This window comes from Labrus bergylta, chromosome 10, assembly GCF_963930695.1.
Source record: "Labrus bergylta chromosome 10, fLabBer1.1, whole genome shotgun sequence".
Taxonomy (NCBI): domain Eukaryota; kingdom Metazoa; phylum Chordata; class Actinopteri; order Labriformes; family Labridae; genus Labrus; species Labrus bergylta.
The window spans coordinates 21,894,167-21,919,506 of NC_089204.1; the positions used below are offsets into that span (position 1 = coordinate 21,894,167).

At 38.7% G+C, this 25,340-nt stretch overlaps 1 protein-coding gene across 1 annotated transcript; it reads left to right on the forward strand.

Moving 5' to 3' along the window:
* The first annotated feature begins 14,435 nt into the window (after positions 1 to 14,435).
* Positions 14,436 to 20,935, forward strand: plek (pleckstrin). The gene is made up of 9 exons (XM_020630869.3): positions 14,436 to 14,564; positions 17,197 to 17,352; positions 17,597 to 17,778; positions 18,293 to 18,384; positions 18,490 to 18,674; positions 18,837 to 18,941; positions 19,544 to 19,627; positions 19,728 to 19,797; positions 19,964 to 20,935. Exons 1-9 carry the CDS (start codon positions 14,523 to 14,525, stop codon positions 20,101 to 20,103), a joined length of 1,056 nt encoding a protein of 351 aa, XP_020486525.2. The 5' UTR covers positions 14,436 to 14,522; the 3' UTR covers positions 20,104 to 20,935.
* Positions 20,936 to 25,340: the final 4,405 nt, after the last annotated feature.

The following is a 25,340-nucleotide window of genomic DNA, read 5'->3' on the forward strand; positions in this document are numbered from 1 at the left end:
ACTGTCAGGACCTTAGGCTAAGGGGTAACAGGGATGGCATGTAGACAGCAAACATTTTTCCATCCATCATTTTCATTATTAAAATTAAAAAAACAAGCACAAACCAAGTTATAGTTAAATGTGTTAAGCATGAGCCAATGGGGAAGATTTAATCGGAAAGTTGTGGATTTAATAGTGAGTGGATTTTAGAGCAAATAAAACATCCAATTAAAATTTCTGTCTATACTGACACAATAGGCAACATAAGTTACGAACAAAAGCTAAAACAGAAATTCTTGGATTTATAAACTCAGTTAATCTGATTGTATATTCATACTAAGAATTTCCAGGTCATCTTAAAACCAACGATACACTTCTGCTCTCTACAGTTCTCCCAACAATGCATTTCTGCAGGTTTCTGTTAAATTGATATTATTGGCTAATACGTGAGTGTTTAAAATGTATTTTCAGTATTTTCAAACTACTAAAAGCATGTGAAATATTCCTCTATTAAAATGTATTATGTGTTGCACGGTGGTGCAGTGGTTAGCACTGGTGCCTCGGGTCCTGGTTTGAATCCCTGTTGGGCAGGAGCCTTTCTGTGTGGAGTTTGCATGTTCTTCCTGTGTATGCGGGTGTGTTCTCTCTGGGTACTCCGGCCTCCTCCCACAGTCAGAAGCCATGCTTGTTAGGTTAATTGGTGATTCTACATTGCTTGTAGGTTTAATGAGAGTGTGGCTGGTTGTCTGTCTCAATATGTCAGCCCTGTGATTGACTGGCTAACAGTCCAGGGTGTACCCCCTCTCTCGCCCAATCAGAGCCGGGATCGCCTCCAGCCCACCGCAGCAGTATAGATAATGGATGGATGGATGGATAATATTTATTATGAAGTGATTCCAAATCTGTGAGTGATTCCTAGGATAACAACTAAAGCATTGCCAGGCATTTGAGTATTTACAGCATGTCTGCTGTATCAATGTTAATGTTCTGTATCAATGTATGAATTGTTTGCTAACTGTTTATGCAGGCTAATTAGGGGTATAAATGCAGTTTTATCAAAATATATTCTTAACAATGTTTGGAAGAAACACACGAGTGAGACAACAGCACAGTAATCCTTATTCCAGGATAAAGCTGAGTACCATTAACACTTTTATTTAATAGAATGATGATACTTCAAGGATTTTAAAGGACAGAACACTTCATTCTTAGAAGACCCAGTGCGATATCTAAATAAAAAAGAAGCCTATTTCTGATCGCAGTTCTCTTGGTTCTCAGCTTGTCACACTAATAAATGATGCAGTGCATGACAAACAGTATGACAAATCGAAATAATTTATTATTCAATGATTATCAATAAATAATGAAATGCAAACGATATTCCAAAATGTTCGCTTGTTTGATAGCATTTATGAAGCCAGCAGAAGTTTGATGGTTTTCAGTACAATGGGCTGTAATATTTGATTCAACTTGTTAAAAAAAGTTTTCACAGTATTAAATGTGGAAGCTTCTCAATGTATAATTAATTAAACAACACTGTCATTCAGCACTCTGGTAACTCTTTATTAAAAAACTTGAATGAAAACTGTTATTATCATTTCAAGGCACAATCTGATGGAAAAGTCAAAAGAGCAAAAATACTTCTATAGTGAGGTAGAGCAAGAAAAAAGTCCCCTGGATCAGCACTATCAGCACTTCTATTGTAAGTTAGAGAAGCTGATTTGAAATGTAAATGTACTCAGATACATTTTTCTTAACACTAAACTGGCAATGGATGATTCTACAGTACTATAATAGAAATACCATAATCAATGATGTGGACGCATCGTTTGTAGCATCATGTAGGACAGAACCATCTGTGACCTTTCTCCAAAGCCAACAGTACGCAGGCCTGTCATCGACAAGTGAAGAGAAGGGCAGACTACGGAGTTTTTGGTGGAGCATGATGTTGATGTTCAGCAAAAAAAAAGTTTTTATAACTATAACTCTATTTGTTAAGTCTAGCTAGACCACAGATTTGGCATTGAGGAAATGACCTTAATTTCTCTCAGTTCTCAGTTGTTGAATTTTCTATGTGGGTTGAAGGCTGTGGTACACTGTCTTGCTTTAAAATACAAACTAAAAAATTGAAAGCTGTGGTTTGGCCGTAACCATATCCCTCGGCATCACTTGTGATATCTACAAACTGAATACTGTATGAATGCAGAGTCTTAGCGATGGAGCATTATTTTTTGAGTTAGCAGTGTTGTGTTTTCTTTTTTGCAGGTAAAGTAGTGTTCCAGTATTTCAGTGGGCTTTGGTGCAGGAAATCAGTCAGTGTGGAGGGCAGTGCATTCCAAAAAAACATTAACCATCTTATGGGAAAAAATGTGGCCATTAATGAATCTCTTCAAACAAACAGCTTCATTCCAATGTAGTTAAATCCAAATAATGTCTTAAGTTGCTAGTGGGACTATAAACAATGCATTTTACATGTTATGTTTGTACTCTGTTATGCTCTTATTCAAATAAACCCTAGGCTGCACTTGAAGCCCCACCGCTCCAAAATGTTCTGTCTCTCTCTGAGGCTATACCGTCATCAGAATCAATGGGCCCAGAGATTATATGACTTTTGTAAAAACAACCTCGAAACCATGTGTGGCTCTTTCTGTCCTATCTATCACACCGTCCTGCAGTAACCAATGGACCAGACACTTTATTACGATTTGCCTGTGATTGACCTTTGACCCAGGCAGTTGTGTTTCAACAGCTTTAAAGCTTTACCATTCCACTTAAAAGAAAACAAAAAAAAAAGCCTGTAGGAGACCCTGACTTAGACCCAGATCACACAGATCACATCGGCCAGATGGGATTAGATGCCATCTGGCCAGGGAGCCGCTCAGAATCCTTCAGAACAAGCCTGGGAAAGAGGCAGACCTTCATAATCTGCAGAGAATGAATAAATGGATGGGATATCAAATGATATATACTGTGTATACATCATAAACATTTAGCACGGCATGCCTCATTTCAAGCCTAGATGCACCGCACTTAACTCGTACTATCTGAATATGTTTCTGTAATTATTCAGCAAACTGTTTGCAAGTTGTTTAACATTTAATGAGGTGAAATGTCAGGACTACAACTGCAGATTCAAATATGGTAAAAGGGTATTTACAGTTTGTTTGTTGTTTGAAGGCAGCATCCTGGCGATAAATGTTGAATGTTTATGTTACGATTTGTTGAGTGACACTTAAACGCACCATCAAACTGATTCTCTGTGAAGCTATTATTTCCTTTGTGGAGTGGGGGCAGCTTCACATCGTTGTGTGGCAGCATTCATCCTGGATCAGTATCAATCCCCTGTTAGTTGCCTGTTGTAAAAGGGGGGGGAGTTTAACATGAGTGATTTTGATGCCCAGTCCACTCAGCTGTGTTCCAGTTCTCACTTGTCCTTCCTTGCTTTCGCTGCCTCTTGGCTCTTGAGTCGTATTGCACCTGTGACCACAGCAGGCACGGAGGCAGAGACATTGTGTAATCCAATCCCAGAATTTGGACAGGGCTTTAATCTGTGGGAGATTTGCCTTGAAATGTTATTTGAGGGTTTTATTTGTTTTTAAATAAAACACATTACTATCTTATCTGATAAACTTGGGCAATACCGACCAACGGTGGAAATCAGTTGATTTACCTTTTTAGGTATCAATCTAAGCTTGTTATACTGTTCTTGAGTATATATCTAAAAGGTTTTTCATACACATTTTGGAGGAAAATATCCAGGTTTTATTTATTTTTTAGCATTAGTTATGTAACTGGCAGGTTGGAGGTTCAATCTCGATGTGTCCTTGGACAAGACACTTAACCCCAAATTGCTACCGTTAACTTGTGAATGTGTATGAATGGGGTTAGTTACTTCTGAAGGACACTTAACATAGCAACCTCTACCATCAGTGTGTGAATGTGAATGAATGTGCTAGACAAGCTCAAGTCCATTTCCTCCTCACTTTTTAGATAAATAACTTTCCTTATTCAAATATTTGACTTCATATAAATTGTTTATTATGCATTCCTAAAGAATAATCTCCCCGCCTGTGAATACATTGGTCAGAATAAGTTCAGTGCCATCAAGCATGGTTGTGTGACTGTTGCTTTGGTATTTCAAATATTTCCAAAACCGTATCCCTCTGAACTTCTTTGAATCAATGCTTTCCATCCTAATTACTATTCCGTTGGAGTCCCTTTAACACGCTTCTGATCCCTCTGAGTTTTGAAGTCACTAACCTGGTGGCTAAGGTGTTGCAGCTGCTCCCGCAGACCCCGGCCAATGCTGTTTGTGTGTATATGTGTGTGTGTGTGTGTGTGTGTGTGTGCCCTGAGCCCATATTGTCTCCAGAGAGATTTGATTTATATCCTGCCTCAGTCTGTTGTTTGGCATCTTCTCACTCCCTGCTACCCTCTGTCCCCCAGAGCAGGAGCCTGCCAGCCCTCCCATCAAAACACATCATTTCCATGCCAGCGCTCTCATGCAGCCACATAAACACACTTTTAATTCAAACTAGATCATCAACAACAACAGAGATGTTACAACACACAGACCCTGCATTCTTTTTTCACAACATGTCAGTAGTTCTTATTCGTACAAATCGAGTATTGGGTCACTACTACATTTTTTTATAGACTGAAAAAATTATAAATCAATGTTGAGAGTCACATTAAGCCTCCACTAAGATTAGTGAAAGAAGGGGCGCTGGTAGCCTGGCAGTTAATGTGCAGACACTTCAGTCCTTGAGAGTGGTTTCCACGGGTTTGAAACTGACCTGTGGCTCCTTTCCCACGTGTCCTTTGCTCTACTGTCCTTCTCTATAAAATAGAGAGTTAAAAGACCAAAAAATATATTTCAAAAAGATCAGAAAAAATTAAAAATAAATGTCAGAAAACCTGGTACAAACAAAGACCAAAGTCTTTAGTTGTACAAAAAATGTGGGTGTGGCCAATCATATTTTTTGATTGAGATCTGCTGTGCTCCACCTACAACAATGGTGCATGTCACATCGGGGACACTTTTTATTACTTTAGTCGTGTCCTCTCCTCTCAACTGACCGAGAAATGGTTCTCCCTCTGCCATGATGAAGGATGTTCCAACTATTTTAAATATACCTGGAGGAGATAAAGATAGAGCAAGAAGGCTTCTGGAAGGGCTGCGGGTGAGGTATTTCAGGTGTGTCCTCTGTGGTTGACATAATTGGTTTGGATTTGCCGAAATGCCACTACTCCTCACCGTTCATTACTTTTTTTCCAGACAGGTCATTCTCACAGCTCTGATCTGCATGCAGTGATGTGAAATGTACTGATGCACATTACAACTTTATCCAGGATAATTTAACTTCAAAGCGTGGTGGCATTACTTAAAGCAGCGCTCTTCAGTTTGAGTCATCTTATTCAGGATCAGAGGAGGAAGCAGAAGCCTTTCCTTGCAAAAACTAATTAATGTGAACCAGTCACTGGATGTGAGTTCCAAAGTGCCTTGCTCTAGCTTACACATGCAACGTGAACTACTGTAAAGTGCACCTTTCTGTTCTCAAACTCATGAGTGCAAAACTTAATGATGGCTTTGAAGTGTGAGCTTGAACTAACTCAACAGCAACCATACTTTGCCTGTAACAAACTATGGCTTGGTGTAAACAGACATATAGGCAATAGCTGCTGTGTGACAATTCCTGTGACTGGATCAAAAAATTATTAAAAATGATCAAAGCATGACCATTTCAAACCCAACATGAGGAAATATGCTGAATGTATTTCTAATGACGCATATTTTTTTGTAAAGACTCTACTTCCACATTGTAGAAGACTTTTGTTGTTTATGGTTTCCATAACCTATATAAAAACCTGTATGTTGTCATAAACGTATTTGTTGCAGGAGCTGATGATGAACTGTTAATATTAACGTACAGAGCCTGAGAAATGTCACCCGTCTGTTACTGCAGGAAGCTATTAAGGCCCATTGTTGGCTGTCGCCATGCTGGAAATGCTGTCTCAACCTAACTTTAAGGTTAAGAGCTGGAGCTGAGGCGGGTGCAACAAGCAGTTGCACCGCACCTGCTTGTCAATCAGGTCAGCTATGCGTCTTATTGTGAATAACGTTTATTCTTCATGAAATCAAAATAGATGAGTCATCAAAAAATGCATCCCCTGTACACCACACCCTAACCCACCCTAACACTGGAGTATGCTGCTCGGAGCTGACTGATCAGACTGATATGTATTACATCTCAAATAAAGTGATTTCAAGACTTCAGGCAAATCATTGCACAGTTTAAAAAAGCACTCATCCTAGCTTTAAGAAAAAATAAAAAGAGAATTTAAATTTGTACTCATAATGTATCATGGCAGCAACATCCACAGTTGTAACCAAAGCGCTGCAGCTCAAATAGAATTTAACCTATTTAAGCCAAATCTTCAATGCACTGAGAGTGTTGACAGATAGGCTTCATCAGAGATTTGGTCCAATGATGAGAAAGAAATCACCTCAGTGTCTCAAGGCTGTTACTCAAATCAATACTTTTTAACAGGTTAAGACACATGAAAACACTCAAACTCTCCAGTATCTTCTCATGCTTTGTGTGGATTTTTCTCAAGTTAGGCACAACTGTCATAAAACAATCCATACAAAGCTATTACCTGGTGTGGTGCACTCATTTGTCCAATCAAGAATGATTTATGGAAAAAGCCAACAGCCTCTCAGGTATGACAGATAAGACGCAATCTTTATAAGAGCAAATCTACAGTAGAAAAGATCACATTAGTGTTTCGCCTTGAAACCAAACGGTTAAAGAGAGTTGCCTGCAGAACTAAGAGATAAGGAAATAGAATATGAGAATAAATAAGAATGCTTGTTCCTCTGGGCTGTTCATAGTGAGAGTCGTGTTGGTGGTTTCAGCAGCCTTGCGATGTAGTTCCCTGCAGGGCTCATAGCACCATAACTCTTCTCTGATCCCCAATGAAAGTGTTTATCCATGAATTTCCATTTCATTTAATTGGCAGATGGATGAGCCGCCTCCTCCGTAAAGAACTAGCCTGCAGGTTTATTAGCCTCACCACAGTGGGCCATCTTCCCCAGCAGCTTATTCATCATTGTAATTTATTTTCAATTCAAGCAGTGAACTACTGTGGATGTCTTAGGCCTTTATCTAACATATTGTTCTACACTCGAAAAACCAATGATTCTTCAAGAGGCACTTAGAGAAAAAAGCCATAAGGAGAAATTATTTCATCTGAGGGCGTTTTCACACCTAACCTGTTTGGTTCGGTTAAAACGATATCAAGTCCATTTGCCAAGATAGCATGTTTGATTTGCAATGATGTGAAAGCTGTCAATGGAATCCTGGTGTGGGCCAAACAACGTACCCAGATTGATTGAAGAGGTGGGTCTTGGTCTACTCTCTACAGACCTCTGTGCAGTTTGTTTGTCGTAAGAACATGAACAGACCATTATCTGACCAAAGTACAGGAGGTAACCATTGCACGCCCTCTCTATTCGTCATTGCTGCACATGTGTTAAAGACCACAGGCATACCTGGCGGATCTTGGGAAACAATTTCAATAGATGAGCAGGTCATGACATGTGCCTTTCTCCTGAACCGTCTTCACGAGCAGGAGTCACCGAAGAAGCCTATCAAGACAGTTTGGGGACCCCTGCATATCAAGTCGTGTCTCGTTTTCAGACTATTATATCCTTTGCCTACAGTGATAAATGCAAACAATATAAAAACTGATGACCATGCAGAGCTAACATTAATCCCTGTAGTTTTGTGTTTGTTTTGAAATTGGGAAATAGCTTTTGGAGCAGCCACAGCCAGGCAGAAGTCAACTACTCTATGTTTACTACGTGGATTTTTCCCAAAGAAGTTCTGACCAATTAGAGAGCGTTTTCCTAACGCCTCACACATTTTGGTCGGTTTGTAAATGCCCCTGTCCAAATTGGTCCACGATTTGTACCGAAGCAAATTAACTATAGGTGTGAAAAAGCCCTTAATGTATCTTTAATGATACAAGAGATTTGCTTCCATCTGGTAGCATGAGATCTGAGTTTTAAATAAAGTATTGGCTCAGTGGGATGTGTGGAAACAGACAATTTTGAGGCCCTTGGGAGGACTATAGTGCCATCTATTAGCAGTAGGCCACACTTAGCCTTATGAATGGATTTTCATCTCCTTGGGATTTATAAAAGCATGTACAAGGCAGACACTAATTAATGAACCCTTGAAGAAATCAAATTTGTGTTATCATCACAGTGCTGAATCCAGCTCTGTGTGAAGAAACATACCATTTTGTTATCTAAATGTTATCTATCTAAAAAGGCTCAGAGGTTTCATAAGCATTAATTAAATTACATAATACAATTTCTTATAGCTTTGAACCTTTTTTTTTTTTACGTTTAATTAATGGGCACTTTAAGTCAGCAAGTTAGGGCTTTCACCTATATGAGCTGTTATGAAGTGCCTGCATCACGACATACGTGAAGAATCTATGCCTGTTGTCCAAACAGCACAAAATGAAAAACAACAGAAGGTTATGTAAGGAGGAGTGTGAGCTCACCAGGAATGAGATGAGGTGGAGAGATTGAGTGTGCCATGGAAAAGCTATCAACTGTCCCTCTGCTTCACCCTCCCCTCCCCTCCGCTCCCCTCCCCTCCCCTCCCCTCCCATTTTCAGCTCAGTGCACTCCTTAGCAGAATTATTGATGGCTCTTGTGAGGTACAGAGGACTAGGATGAAGACGTCTCAATCCCTGGGCAGCAAAACAAGAGCTATGGCAAAGGGCTGAAGCAGCAGGAGGAACAACACATGCAGTATTTATTGCTTTGTTCAATAAGGAGGAGGAGTGGAAATAAAATGAGAGTGATCTCCAATGTGGAGCAACAAGCAGAAGTGACCCTAAACTGCTGTCAGTGTGTTTGCAGTGTCAGAAGAACAGCAACTCAACTAAGAGAAGATGTAGTGAACAGCATTCACAGTGTAAGCAAAAGAGAGTAAGTGTAAACAACAAAAATGGGCGTCAAAATTCAAAAATGTAGAATATGATTGATTGTAAGGTCAGCCGGAAGCAAGTTATCATTATTTTGTATTGTATTTTCTGCTAAGTTTCTGCAGTAGCTTTGACAAAGCCATTGTGGGAAAATGACTCAAAATAAGTCAGTAAGTGCAGTCTTGTTCTTCGATGTGTGGAAGCGGACTTGACCGTGCGTCCTTTTTTATTTTTTGAGTTCGCCTGTCGTGTAAACTAAGCACGCTTCATGATCGCGTAATGCCATGCATGTGTTTTCATGTGACATTATGTAGGCTACAAGAGGTTACCGTGCTCAGGCCGGTCAGTCCTGGAGCAGTGCATGCAGGCCAGCCAGACAGACCCTGAATGGAGAGGCGGGGACAATTGTGGTTCAGCACGGTACCGGACAACTGGAACTAGTTTGAGAGTGCCCTAAGATATAGAGTATCATGAAGTCATATATGACGTAGTTTGAAAGCTATCATGGATTACCATTTGTTTTAAAACTACAAACAAGCTTTAGATGCATCATTGATGGACCATCATCCTTTGTTGCTTTACTTAACAGTTTTAAATCCTGCAGATAACAAGCACTATTAGTATTCATTTCCAGCCCTGCCTCTGGCCACCTGGTAGGTGTTCAATCTCCTCTTTTTACTGAACCAACTCCTGAAGGAAATATCTTTGTCTTTATCAGATAAATGGACCACTTAGTTCTAGTTAACAGCTGCTTTCTGTGTTAAATCAAGATTTCCAATATGTGCAAAAGTTTTACTCCTTTTTTTGGGGGGGGGGCGAATACTGATTGAACTCTGACTTCTTGGTAGAGAAGAGAAGTTTCACCTTTTTACTTCAAAGTATGACAGTGTTACATAAAAAAAAGTTGGAGGGATGTGGGGATGAGGTGCAACAAAAGGTCTGGATTTGCACTCCCTACAGGATTTCAATTCTACATGTTTCAAACTCTGTTGACCCCACCAGGAGCCTCCACGGAACCTTTTTATGTATCATGTAGAAACTTCCACTGTATTATAATAATAGTCATGGTACATTACGTACATAAGTGCTCCTGGCAGGCGGTTGACATGGATGTTAAAAGGTCATTTCAGGTGGGAAAGGGTTTGTGAGATTGGAGAAGAGGGAGCGGGTGTGGTTTTTGTGTGAAGCTGTCCTGTTTCCTTGGTTTCATCATGCTTACAGTACCTTACATGACTCCTCTTGTAGCTGAATCCTGACAGATCTGTTTCCTCTTTCTATTCCCAGGACGTACATCATCATAATACTGCTTTACGCTCTATTTGTAGATAAAAAAAAAGAGTGTGCACGATGGAAAAACAGACACATTATTTCAGTAAAAAGAACGTTTTGGTTGTCAGTTTTGTAATCATGCCTTTATGTGGACCTGATCTCTCAGAAACGAATGACTTCATACCATGCATTTACTCTAAAGGAAGAACTGAATAGGTTTATAATGGTTAGATTTTATTGGGTAAGGTCCACGGGTTAGCGTAACTGAAATATTTGATGTGTATAGTGTATTGTGCTTGCCAGAAAAAGACAATTCATGGGCTAATTTTTTGAGACTTACCTATTTCATTCTAACAGGATGAAGAGAATGATGTCATGAAGATCTTTGACCGATTAAACTACTTGAGTATGAAGTAGGCAGAATGTCAGTATAGCCACACAGGATTACATTTCTAGCTCCGTCCACCAGAAAGGTGTGAACTGAAGAAGCCTTTCAGAAGAGAGGTGAAACATATTCGAGATCTGCAGTCCAGTTGCCTTTGCATCAAGCTTTGAATTTACCTTGACCTTGATGACTGAAAACTTACACAGAAATCGCCGTTTGTATATGGCTTTAGGACACAAAGAGCATTTTTGAGAAACTCACACTAACTCAATAACTCTGTGCCTATTATGCCACAGTCACAATATATATGTATTTGGGCTTTTGCCTTTATTTGATAGGATAGTGGATAGAATCAGAAACCGGGGAGAGAGAGTGGGGAAGGACATCCAGGAAAGTATTCACAGGTCGGACTTGAACCTGGGCCACCCGCTTGGAGGACTATTAGCCTCCGTACGTGAGGTTCAACCTTATCACTATAGACCATTAACACTCCCATGAAAATAGTTTCAATAGGATGACAATTCTGAAGTTATATAAATCTTTAAAGACAAATTACAACTAATTTATGACCTCATTATGTCGCTAAAATGCACTTTCCTGAGCATTATTCCAGTCCCATTTCTGTGACTGTGAAATCTCAGGAACGCCTTGAGGGGACATCAGTTGACCCCAGTTCAAAAAGAGTCAAAGTTGCACTGACTAGATTGTAGTTGAAACAGTCAAAGTTCAAAGTCACTGTGACCCCATATTGGTCCCAATCTTGTGAACCAAGTCTCCGCAACTCAGGGAGAGACTGATATAACATGATATATGAAGGAATTTATGTATTTTTCTTACATATTAGTTCTATATATAACTTCTAGCCTCCTTTTCTTTTTGCTGTTTGCTTTAATGTTGTAAAGAAAAAAAGGTTCACTGACTTTCTGGCCTTTGTAGAAGGACATAGAGATGTTTTTCTTTTTTGATTGGTTGATGAATGCAGACAGCCACAAGGACATACGTACGTTTAGATTTCTTTCTGAAGACGCCCTTGACGGCTGTACTTAATTGGATTAAAAGATTACAAATGTTTATGTCGTGTACTCTTCGCTTCCATCTTTGTTTTTGATAGAAATTATTATTCCATACCCTGAGCCTCAGAGATATAACTCTGTCGTTGGCAGTTATTGAAACTCTCTGCCCGAAGATCCATCACTGCACTCATAAACACCCGCTCTCTTGATGTTTATTCACTGCAAGAGAAGAGCATGATTCAAAGCAGACAGACTAACAGTATGGTTAGTGTCCCTGTTTGATGAATGCAACGGTCGTAGAGGACGGCATGTCCCATGATCTGTGTTTATAGAAATGAGATCATCATCAGAAGGTGACTCTTAATAGTATAGCATTATCATGAAAACACTGGTTGATTAAAGTGAGGCACGGAGCTCTTTCCATTAGATGGATTAGGACACATTAGATACTTCATGAATAATTCTATCAGCTTGTTTTTGTGCTCCAGTTGCTTAAATTATGTAGATATGAAAATGAATGATTTCAAAACCCAAGCATGGTGAATTTAACCAACGGCAACAAACTTTACTCTTGTAAAGTTTTTTTCACCTATTCTTATCATGACATTTATGTTGCTGACCGATCATTTCCTTCTATGGCCTTTCTCTTTCTCTTTCTCTTTCTCCTTTTAGAGCAGATGTTGCCCCTGAATGCTGAACAGCCCACTTTCTTTGTGTTTACAGGGCCCTCTAGAGGAATATTAACAACATTGCATTTAAACTGTTAATACTGATGTTGCTCCTTGACATTCGTGTGATGGTGTAACAAATACAAGACAAATAATCTGGAGTCTAAGTGATGCCTCTGGTATCAAGATATCTTTGATATGAGAGACACGGGATAAAAACAACTGAGGAAATGCCAATTGTCATCATATTGGCTGTTAAATGTGAGGTTAAGACTGTTCATTTTGTGTGGGTCAGCTCAACAAAAAAATCATTTCTAATGTTAGTATCTAATACTAGTTCTCATGTTTCATCTGTAAGACTCATCTCAGAGTTTTTCTTGAACACTGTCTGTAGGCTTGGCACAAACACTCTCTTGGTCTTTCAATTCCAGTCATTGCATATTTTGAGTTTACCATTTAAACTGATGGCTTTTGGTTAGCTAGTGAGCTAAAGTTAGCGGCAGTTCAGTTAGAAGCCTTACCAGCACTATTTCAGGTGGGAAATTGCTTTAATTGCAGATGTTAAGCAAGCTTATCTGTTTGGTCTCGGTGACTGATTGAGCTCACAGTTAAAACTCATAAACATCAACAGACAAGCGACAGCTTAGCTAACAGCTAGCTTAAGAAGATAACATCAGATTTTTTCAGGTTTTTGTATTTAATGTATTTTTTTTAACTTTATTTTCGATATTTTTGCTTTGTTTTGGAAAGCAGGAGATTTCTGAATTTTTTTTTTTGCATGGAAACCAGGGAGACAAGGATCGCAATATAGCATAAGTCTCTGGCTCGGATGCCCTTTTTCTAAAATTCCTTGTAGCTAACAATCAAAAATATAAAAACAATAAGTTTCCTTGTTTGTATTAACCATTAAAAATCATTATTATTTATAATCGTTATTCATTCAGGACCCCCGCTTTGAAAAACACTGGATTAGGCTGATGAGCATCCACAGGGGGTCTTCTCATTTGATGATAAAACGGTTTAAGGCAGCAGCAGTATATATATATATATATATATATGTATATATACATATACCTTAGTTTGTCATGTGTAAATAATTTTTGTACATGTGGACACAGACGTTAAAACAAGTAAAATGCATACAGTTGTTTTAGCATATATTGAAAGTTAAAATTGTACAATAACGACTCTGTAGGTATTGGTTCTGCTATCTTCCAAAATACCTCCAACTGCTGTCATTCTGTCACAGAGCACCCAGTGTTTCTCCTCTGCCAGTCATCTCATTGTGAAACCTCAAGTTCTTCCACTGACACACACAGCTGGCTCATGGCGTTGATGGGAGTTGACAGCTCAGATAACCACACTTCCTTTCATGTCGAGAAATGTCTCCACGCTGTGACACTACATGGCTGTGACACTACATGACTGTGACACATGCTCGATAAGGCGTGAGTTAACTCTGATGAATGCTGTTGAAACTCTTACAGTCCAGTAATTCTAATGGTGTATAGACTGTACTGTAACAAACATTTTGTTCAGTGAATCAATGCGTTCGATTTATTTCTTCCAAGTCTTTGTGCCAAATTCAGTGCAACTACAGCTCGCCTCAGCCACATTGAGCAATTAGGGAAGAGGAACTTTTTTTTTTTTTTTTACAAGCAAACATAGGTCACCTGAGCAAAGGTCAGCTGGTGTGATGTAGCCAAACATTACTAATTCATACTCATAGTTAGTCATACTGCAGCTGAATATAGAGTCAGCATGTGCAGATACGGTGCACAGGAAAACTGCAATATGGTGAAGAAGTTTGTGTCTCGTGCCTTTCGCAACACACCAGGGAGTCGGTTCTGTTTTTGATCAACTGCACATCGCAAATTTAAAGAGATACTTTCACTGCCGAGAAATGTCCTCTATTTACTCTCTGTGCTGTTGTTACATATTTATAATTATAACGTAAGACCGCAGCCGAACAGTAATTTGCCTAATAATACCACACGGAAGAGGAAGCTTACTGTCCACTCATATTTGTTACACACCCAAGCAACTTCCTGCTTGTGTGTCTGTTGGTCTTTTGGTGGTTTCAAGAGAGGGAGGGGGAGGGGAAGGGAGGCAGATTGGGTGGGTGGGAAGTGTCTTTGTCAGTCACTCAAAAAGTGACAAAAAGTTTAAATAGACTGCAGCAGAGAGAAGGGCAGCAGGGCAATGGAGCCGCAACAGATCAGAGAGGGATACCTTGTGAAAAAGGTAAGAAATCTACAGCAGGACAAAATATCCAGATCATTAGCAGTTTAGTAGCAGTGCACTTGTACTTATCTATTTTTTATTTTTTTCCAATTTAAACTGTGAATTATCTATTAAAACAAACAGAAGTAACAAGTGTAGCTAGTCTGAATCTAAGAGACGTGGAGGTTTGGCTTTGTAGTAACAAACTGAGTTCTTATTGATTTGAAATATAACCATGAAAAAAGAATGCAAAATGACATTTACATGAAAAATAATCCGTTTAATACACATGTTTTTCTGTAGCTCTGCATTGTATTAATGTCAAACTGTCCAGGTTGATTTACTTGACTGCTAGATAAAAACAGTAAAAAGCATAAAATGGCAAAGTCAATTGCAACAAAAGTTTGCGTCACAGAATATAATTGCAAACGTTGATTAAGAACCACTTTTTTTAACAGAGACAATGAATAGAGGCGTCCTTGTCGATCTGTCAATCAAACTTTGACCAAAATAAAGAGGAAAATTTCAGCAACAAAAAAGTCTGGACAATACAAACAGCAGCATTTGGGGAACATAAACCAGTTCCCCAGAGGAACGTTGTACATTAATAAACACTCCACTTCTTCAGTCGCACCAAAAACTTCCTGCTTCTGCCTAAAACAAGAAAGCATGATATGAAATGTGTTTTGTTGGGTGAGCGACACTGTTTTAGGCAAAGCTTTCCTAGAAGAGACGATAGAATATGAAACAAAACATGTCCTTTGCTGTATGCCATGAATATACTCAACAACAGACCGAGAGCAGCTACGCATGAACTAAAACGTGGAAGCCATTTCCTGCACCTTCCATTATCTTATCTTTTTAAAGTGTGGTAAGAGTTTTTCATTTCACTCTGAAAGTGCTAAACCACATGTTTCTCTCGGTCATGCCAACTGTGACTTTTCTTCTTTACTCACTTTGCATACCAAAACACAAACACATAAACTGCATCAAAGTAATCAGCTTTTTTCTCACGTTTGTCTTTGAAGAATTATGTTTTTTTTAGTTTGTCCTTCATTGTAAAGTGATCGTGACAGTAAATACATCATCCTTTATTTTGTTCATTTAATGTTTAGTGATGATCAAGCTATTTTTCATTTATCATTGATAGTGTGACGACACTAAAGGTGCTATAAAACAAGATAGCTGTGCATCATTTTTATAACTTAAGATGGCTAAGGCGCTTTCAATCATTTTCATTCAAAGAGTGGTGTATGTGAGATCTTCATCGAATTTCTCTGTGAAATGGGAAGAAAAGCTGTGTTTTAATTTTCTAATATTTCTTTATGGTATGAATAAAAAAAAGACTGCATTCCAACATTGAAAGGAGAAGGCAAGAAATACTCGTGATTTGACAAATTGAGACAGAATAGATAAGATACAAATAAAATGGAAGTATAAAGAAATGGTGTAAAAAGTAGTCAATTCTGTTATTTATGGAATAATAGTTTAATACCCTGCCACACACAATTCTACAATTCACTTAGCAGACACTTTTATCAAAAGCGACGTACATCAGAGAGTAAGTACAACACAAGCAAGGATCTAGAAAAGAGGAAACAACGTCAGTAAGCAAACAGTTTTAAGTCATACATCATCATCATTAAGTGCGAAGGTGTTCATGAAAGAGCTGGGTCTTTAGCTTTTTCTTAAAGGTGCAAAGAGACTGCAGATCAAACAGAGTTCATCGGCGGGAGGGAGTGTAGCCCTTGATGAGAGATTTTAGGTAAACTTGTCGCTGTTTGGTAGTGTAAGCGAGCAGCAGGGTTTTACAGACAAACAGAGTTAATAAATGACAAGATGGAGAACGACAAATTACCAGGAGGTAGAAGCTGATTTCCCGACACTATATTGTGGTTGATTTCACACATCATGCCTTTCACAGCAAAAACACATTGCGGAAAAAGCACACCTTCTTTGCTAAAAAAAAAAGTCCCAATAGTGAAACAACATTCTTTCATTCCCTGAGGGAATGGCAGGAGCTGAGCCCACTGCAAACCCAACAGGGCATGGAAGTTTGTTCAAAACCAAAGCAGGTGAAAGGGAACAAATATAAACACAAATTCAATTTGTTACAGCAGGTGGTTTCCAATTCCAGTGATTTCTATTCCCCTAATGTGTTACCAGAACTACTGCCTTTACATTCATTTCTGCATTTTCATGCAAGTGGCAAGCAGTAGGCAGTCAGTGAATAACTTATTTATCTTTTTAAGCCTGCATACTCTTTCACTTCATGTTTCCATGCACAAAGCAAAAGTAACAGTCATTTGAAAATAACATTTTATTTGTGTATTTTTGATGTTGCATCATCTTCCAAAATGTTAAATCTTCTTTTTATGTCCAGCTTTGTTATTTTTCAGTGACTGGTGACCTTCAAAGCCCTGCATGCTGCCTGGGATTTGAAGGTCACCATTTAAAATGAAGATGCTTGATGTATGGTACAATTCCTCTTGGTTACATTTGGAAAAGGGATCGTTTGAATAGGATTAAATCTAAATCTGTGTGTTTCCAGTCATTATAGAATTCCCTCTGAAACAACTCCATCATACAACCTATACTTTAACACTTTTGCTCACTTTTGCTTCCTGTTATTATCCATCTCACTGATCCTCAGGGTACAGTGCTAAACTCCTGGAAGGCAGTGTGGGTGGTGCTGTCAGAAGATGCGTTGGAGTTCTATAAAAAGAAAACAGACCGTTCTCCAAAAGGAATGATTCCGCTGAAGCAAGCTACGCTCAACAGTCCCTGTCAGGATTTCGGAAAGCGGATGGTGAGAAAATGTCAGATACACCTGCAGACAAATCTGAGCTACCGCTGAAAAATTATGAAAAAAGCACTTAGTGGCAGTCTCAAAATGTCAAGCCTACGATTATTGTTTAAGAATAAAGGGGATTTAATTAACTCAAAAGATGTAATATAATCATTTTTAAAAAGTAGAATGTAATGTTGATTTAAATATCCGCAGAAAAAAAAGAAAATTTGACAGCATGGCTGACATAGTATACCGTCTTTAGCATGTTTTCAAGGTAACCTCGGAGAAAAAGCAGGATCACTTCTTCCAAGCCTCACATGTGGAAGAGAGAGAGTGCTGGGTCAAGGACATCAAGAGAGCCATTACCTGCCTTGAGGCAGGAAAAAAGTTTGCCAGGAGATCAACAAGACGCTCCATTCGCCTGCCCGACCAAGTCAACCTGGCGTATGTTTCTTTCAATTCTTCTTGGTGGTGGAAATAAATCTTTACACCTTGACTTTATTCAAAGGATTATTCAGTTTAATCCTGCGCTTTGTTATTTTATTCATGTTATTGTATTCACACCTTTCTGTCAAGCCTGAAATCTCTAGTTCTTGCAGTTGACTGGCTAAACTGTCGTCGTTTGATTTTATCAGCTACAGTTAGCTAGCTAGCTAACTCTGAATGAGAAGAAAACAATCTGTTGCAGACAAGAAACCTTGCTGTAAAGTGTTTTGGAGGGTAATAGAGCAACACACTTTGTTTTACAGGTAGGCTAATTCAATAAAGCTAGCATTGTTGTTCAGCGTGTGGACTAAATGTGAAGCTTGTCAAGGCAGTACTATTCCATGTTTGCAAATTCACGATTGGATAATCTCCATTTTGGGCAGGGATTTAGTAAACGATCAATCACGTGTTTGATGAGAGGATTTTAATGTGGCGATATATTTTGACAGTTTCACATTGTGCTGTTTTTCAGTGAGCTGTACACATTAATGAAAGACCAGGATGATGGAGTGAGGGAGCTAAAATTGGAGCAGGAGAATCATGTTTTCAACCACTGCTTCACAGGTATTGCTTTCTTTCTTTTTGCAATGTTACAGGTTTGGAAGCTTTTCTAATATCCCCTCAGACAGTCAAAACGTTTGTTTTTGCTCCTGCCCTCTTCTTGCACAGGTGCTACAGTGGTAGAGTGGCTGATCTCGAAGAACAAAGTGAGAAACAGGCCTGAGGCTCTCATGTTAGCAGCAGGGCTCATGAACGAGGGTTTTCTCCTGCCGGCTAGTGACCTGTCAAAAGAGGGAGCAGAGAGTGGAGAGCAAACAGCCTTCTTAGATCAGACAGAAGCGCTATATTACTTTGTAAGTGTCAAAAAGGTATCACTCTGAGAATGATGTCTTCAATATGAAGTTAAATCCTGTTTTTACAGGGAGATGAATGTTGGTAAGGCCGAGGGTCTGAATAATAAATTACATGTATTGATACAGCCAGTGATTTGTTTCCTTGTCTGTGCTTTCTTGCAGGCAGACAGCGGCTTCTTCTGCGAGGGCTACTCAAGTGATGAAGATGTGCTTTTGAAGGAAGAATTCAGAGGAAACATCATAAAACAGGGCTGTTTACTCAAGCAGGTGAGTCAGAAATCAAGCCACAGTGACACTGTGTTAATGTTGCACATCAAAGTAGAAACATTGTGTTCCCTTCTTCAAGTTACCCCCACGGTCACAGCAGGTATTCCAAAATTACACACAGCTGTCTTGTGAGGAAAGTGAGGAAACTTTAAGTTACATTAACGCCCACTGGACTTAAAATGTATTTTCCTTACATGCACTCTGTGAGTAGGTTACACACACTGTAAGATTTTTTCTCATAGTCCACTGCACAGCTCCTACATTGCACCTTTTGTACATTTTGTGTTTTTTATTTTTTAGATTTTAGATTTTTTAAATTCTATTTTATATATTGTAATATCTTCTTATACTGTATTATTTAAGTTGTTGCTAGTTCTGTTTTATTTCGTTGTTAATTGTTTAGCACCAATAAACCAAGTCAAATTCCTTGTATGTGTAAATGTACTTGGCAATAAAACCCGATTCTGATTCTGAAGTCGTTTGAATTTAGGAAGTTATTTGTAGGGTTTGAAAGAGGAAGTTACATTTACTGAGTAGGCTTGATGTCGAGGGCTGTTGCAGTTAAGAAAGTTGAGAAGTGTTGTGTTTTCTTTTTCTCACAGGGACATAGGAGAAGAAACTGGAAGGTTCGAAAGTTCATATTGAGGGATGACCCTGCTTATATGCACTATTATGATCCAACAAAGGTACATACTCTGAATTGAAAAATGAAAGAAAATGTAAATGACAATGTCTGTAAGTCACTGAAGATTTGTATTTTGTGTGTTTCGTTCTCTATATCACCAGGGTGATGACCCTCTGGGCTCGATTCATCTCCGTGGGTCTGTTGTCACGGCTGTGGAGTACGTGCCTGATGGTAAGTGAGGCCATTGTCATAAGATGCACACGCCCTTGTTGCTCTCTGTGTGACACACAGTGACACACAGGGACGAGGACATTTTATTCCATGTACTGTCTTTTATGTTTAAATCATCTCTTTAGTCTCTTTTTCTGTTTTTTTTTTTCCCCCATTGTGATTTCAGCCAAAAAATACGACATTGACGGCAACCTCTTTGAGATCATTACCTCGGATGAGACGCACTACTTCCTCCAGGCTGCCACATCTGAGGAGAGAAAGGACTGGATCAAGGCTGTGCAGACGGTGTCGAAGAGTGGAAAGTAACAGTGACGTCTGTAGGATGAGTCACATTTCATGCGTTTTATTGTGAATTCCATCGTGCCGTCATAAGAAAATTACAAAAGTGCAAAGTAATTCTAGAGTAGCTAGCATGTATCACTCCCTTGTACACTATCAACGTAATGTTTAATGTTTTTGTGCAGCTTGTTACTTATTAAAATAAAATAAAATTCAGGCTCAACAGGCATTTGTCTGAGTAATAACCATGTTATCACACAATAGCAACAATGTTATAGCACAGTCTACTTTTGTACTCAGACAAATAGTTTTTATGACAACTTGTTCTGTTATACTAAAAGTTTAGTTTTGAGGCTTTAGATAAACTGTGCATCTTTAAACACACAGTGTATTATAAGCCACACGCAGAGTTATATTTGCTAAGTAACCAGACAAGCATGGCTATTGGTTAGTGTATCAATGTAAAAGACAATATGGTTAAGTTACATGAGAGAGCAGATCTTTGAGGAGACAGCAGAATAGAAGGGAGTAACACAGTAAAATAAATAGACACCCTGTTTAGTTTTTTTTTTTGTTGGCTGATGTGTTTTTTTTTTCTCATTTCCCTATTGTTCACTTGTCTTCTAGTGCTAAGATAGTCTGAGTTATCATAAAAGTACACTCAGTTCCTACGTGTGAGAAACGTCTGAATCATACTCAGTGTCACTTTGTGGCTTACACGCCTGCTGCCTCACCGAGCGTATTTATCAAGACAGAAATGACTGGCCTGGGCTGTCCTGTGACTACCTTTAAAAAAACCAAAAAACAAGATGCTTTTTAAATGTGATGACAACTACAATAAAAATAATTTGAAGATGAAGTTCTATTTTTATTATCATCTGGGACATATTATGAAAAATCCACTTTGACAGTGTTTTTTGAACATATATGTGCGTAACCTGAGTGTCTACTGACCCACGAAATGTGAAATAAATCCATCCAGTCCTTTGTTTGTAGTCTGCATAAGTCTTACAACACTGAGAAAAATTATCCGTTTTGAATTTGCTCAACTTGTGACATCACAGTGGGATTCTGGTCAAAAAAATAACCTCCCCACCCCTGATATTTCCACCTATGGACTCCATCCCCAGCCTAGAACAAAACTTTTTTGCAGGTCTGCCATTTTTATTCTCGCTACAGAGGAGTGATGTCTACCGGGAAAATTCAGGGGGGGGCTCAATGCATTTAAAGAGACACACACACACACACACACACACACACACACACACACACACACACACACACACACACTAAACATTTCCATTTGCCTTTCATACAACACACATTACAATGGCTGTGTGCGTGTGTGTGTGTGTGTGTGTGTGTGTGTGTGTGTGTTTCACTATTTAAACACAGGAGGGCACTATATATCAACCTAAAAATGCTCCTGTGAGTCATATCATCATGGGATCCTGCTTTTCTGGTTAAATGGCCAATTTACAACGCTTGCATAACATGTTCAAAAGTAGATGAAATGTTAACCTCCTGAGATCAGTCGTTATATCATCAGTGTACGTGTGTCCACCTGCATGATAAACAAGAATCAATTTCAGTCAGGGTAAGACATTTAGCTAATGGAGACTGCATAACCATTATACGCAGCTGAGTCAGAACACTTGTGCGTTGTTACTATTAATAAAAGAAAAACATCTCAGGAGTAGATAAAAAAAAAACATCTTGTGTTTCTTGCCACAACAAGGATTCTGTCATCATTAATGAGATAGTGAGCCAAACACAACTGATACAGTTATGTTTTCTCCCATCTGCTTTTAATTTCTGCACTAATCTGGAGCCCTCTGTAGTATAAGTGTTCATTTTTTATGCTTTTTGACACAATTTCCCTATGTAATCAGGAAAGAGGAAGTTAAAACTCAGGTTGATATAAATAATTGTTTAAAACTATAAAAGCAACCGACCATTAAACAAAAAGAAGAAGAAAGCTCAAGTAATCCCAGCCAACCAGAACACCGGAAGTTAATCTGCTGCCTAATGCATCCTAATGCTAGTGCTTTAGAAAGTATGTATAGTATGTAAGTTTGAATTTAGTTATCAAATATTTGACAATGTGTATTTATCAAGGGTATTTATCAAAAGTTGAACTCTTAGTATTTTTTTTAATACTGGCTTTTTATTTAGCCATGTGGGTTTCTTCAGTAGCTTTGGTTTTGTCTTTTTTTAAACCAGTGCATTAATGTAGTATTTTAGTTTTCTTTCTTTATTTTTTAGATGATGGTCTAGATATTATTGATGATGATGATCGTTGTGACAATGGTTTTTGTTGACAACGATGACTTATAAGATGGTTTCTATACTGATTAGAGCTCTCAAGAACTGCCGTCAATGTTGTGCTTTGCCTCTGTGCAATGCCTGTCAGCACCTGTGTGTCCAATTGGACTCAAAGCTGATCGTCTGCTCTTACTGACATTGTTCCCTTTTTTCTAGATCCTTGCTTGTGTTGTACTTACTCTCTGATGTACGTCGCTTTGGATAAAAGCGTCTGCTAAGTGAATTGTAGAATTTATGGGACTTGGTAAAGACATGTGGGCATGTTTGTTTGCTTAAATCTTTAGGTAAGACATTTGATTAATAAAAACAAAGAATCTCAATAAAACCTGCAGCAAACAGAAACAAAACCTTTAATCTAGACGGATGGAAAGTATGTGGATTTCAGTGTAGAACAAGATAAGGCTGCAGATGAGGAGAGATGATACAGCTCTAGCTGCTACACAAAGTTAAACATTATCATAGGGCAGGTTATGCCAGTGCTGCTAACCCAGAATCTGACCAAACTGATTTTGGAGAAGACTGTTTGACCAGCACAGGCAAAGTGTACCTCAAATTGTCTGGTGACTTCTCCAGAAAAGTCTTAAATATGAGTCTGATCTCATATCGCGTGTTCTTACAGTCAGTGTGTACCTTGCAGTGTGAATCCAGTACAGCTTCATCCCATTTTAAGTCATTCAAAACAACTCAGGCTAAAGACTGAACCTGTCTTATGTCACCTGCGCTACAGATTCACATGATGTCTGCAAGGTTCCACCTGTTACCTGTTAACAGCATTTAAATAGAGTTTCTGCTTTATTTGTTCTAACATCAAAGACGTTCTTGACGCCCCACTTAACTCAATACTATCTGGAAGTTACACATTTACTAAAATACAAAATCTGTTAAAACATAGATAACGGCATCTCATTTATACATAGAAACATATAATTTTATGTAAGCCTTCAACAGGACTGTCTTGTTGGTTTATGTGAATGCACATGCACTATTTCAATATTGAGACACTACCTTGTTTTTGTTCAAACATGAAATCCCATCCCTGACATAAAGCCCATTAATCCACAGAAGCCAACTGACTGGTTCGATAGAAATGAAATTGCAATGACACATGTGCCATGGCCTTTGCAATCATATGTCAAACCAATTAAAAAACTGCAGGAGATATTGGACAACCTGTCAGGCAGTGTACTCTACAAACATCAGCAAAACCAGCAGATGAGCTATCTTAAAAGTATGTCCACTTATCCAGCAGAGCCCGGGAAACTTATGGGTATAGGATGAGGGGTTCAGGTGCATACAGAGCACTTGTGTTGGCTTTATTAGACAAGCTGAATCCCATACTGACGGTTGACTTTATGCGCAGGCTGTCATGTATTTGAGCCAGCCAACACAATAATTGAAATATGCATCAATCTGCATAGAAGGTTGCTAATTTTGTTGGTATGACATAACAACCTCTGTTCTATTCAGAGAGAGAGAGAGACACTATGATGGCTGCTTATATACTTCACAGAAAGACAGTGGCTGAAAGTATAGACACCATTAGTTAAAAAAAGAAGAGAACCAGGGGAAAGAAGCCGGTGTATTTGGAGCAATCTATAAAAAAGAAAATGGAGGTCAGATGTATGACAGATATGTCATACAGTGCTTGAATGTTTTAACCATTCATGACAGATCTCTATTTTGCCCTTCTAGTGATACAAAAGCAAAGTCAGATGCTAATCCTCAGTGTTGCTTATTTTTCCCTCTTTTCCTTGGGAGAAGTTGTTTCTGAAACCAGCAAACCGAGAATATTTTTTTTCTTTATTAATATTCTGACGGCCTTTCAGTGGCTTCAGAGAAGATCATTTGATTTGCACTGCAGCTGTCAGTCTGACAATACAGCTGGATGGATCAAGGTTTGCAAAGGGAAACCAAAATATGCTGCAGGTTATAGAGAATTGTAGGACAAGTTATGAGTCATATTTTAATATTTCTATTAAAAAAACATACCTGCTGTTTCATTAGATAAGTAACTAATAAAAATGGTAGGTGATATTTGAATGCAATGTAAGTGAAGTTTCAGGATCTGCATTGATGGAAATAGAAGAGTGTCGTCGACAAACAGCGATAGCAGAGATTTAATATTCTGTTTTGTGGTTTTAAAATGTCTCCCAAAAATGAGCAAGCAATTGTTCTTTCTTGAAATTAATACCACAGTTCTTTCCTGTTGTTACTTTTCACCCATGCCCAAAGTAATCATCTGAGTCATGTTGGAAAGAGCCTTCTGGCGCAAACTGAAAGTGATTGAAGGATGTGATTGGCAAGCGTCTGAAGCTTGCTGCTAATCAAGCTGCTGAGGTTGTTGTTCTGGAGGGTCTTGTCTGATGGTTGAGGGTGATGAGAGATAATAGTTGAGCTTTGTTTATTTTCACAAGCACCACTTACTCCTTGTTGTTCCAGGGTGGCTAAAATCTGACCTTGATGGGCTCATTAAATACATTACAGGATGATGAAACCTCACTTACAACACAATAAGACTGATGGGTTCCTGTTAGATTTTATGTCTGCTGTGATGGAAGTCCAGTGGCTATTTATAATCTCGCCTTAAAGAAGAAATGGAAAGAGGACAACCATATGGCTATAGCTCCATGTGAGAGCAGGTCATCTCCCAACATCTGAGGACTGGAAAACCCAGCTTTTTGCAGTCAACAACGTGAAGTTTCCTTTCCAAGACCCCGAACGTCAAATTGCTCCCGAATGCATTGTGGTTATCTTAATGAGATTAGTTTAATCCTGATGGCCAGATTGGCACTTTGCATAGCAGCCTCTGCCATCAGTGTTTGCATGTTCGTGTGAAAACATGAATACGATACATTGTGTTAAACACAATAAATATTAAATGGACTTGAGCTTGTATAGTACTTCTGACTATTCAAAGCTTCACACCCATTCACACACTG

What these genes read in the sequence shown, in the direction of transcription:
- plek (XM_020630869.3), top strand. Translation starts at nt 14,523, where the DNA reads ATGGAGCCGCAACAGATCAGAGAGGGATACCTTGTGAAAAAG. An exon ending in AGGATTTCGGAAAGCGGATG is followed by an intron (nt 17,353 to 17,596) that starts GTGAGAAAATGT and finishes TACCGTCTTTAG; the next exon opens with CATGTTTTCAAGGTAACCTC. An exon ending in CAGAAGCGCTATATTACTTT is followed by an intron (nt 18,675 to 18,836) that starts GTAAGTGTCAAA and finishes GCTTTCTTGCAG; the next exon opens with GCAGACAGCGGCTTCTTCTG.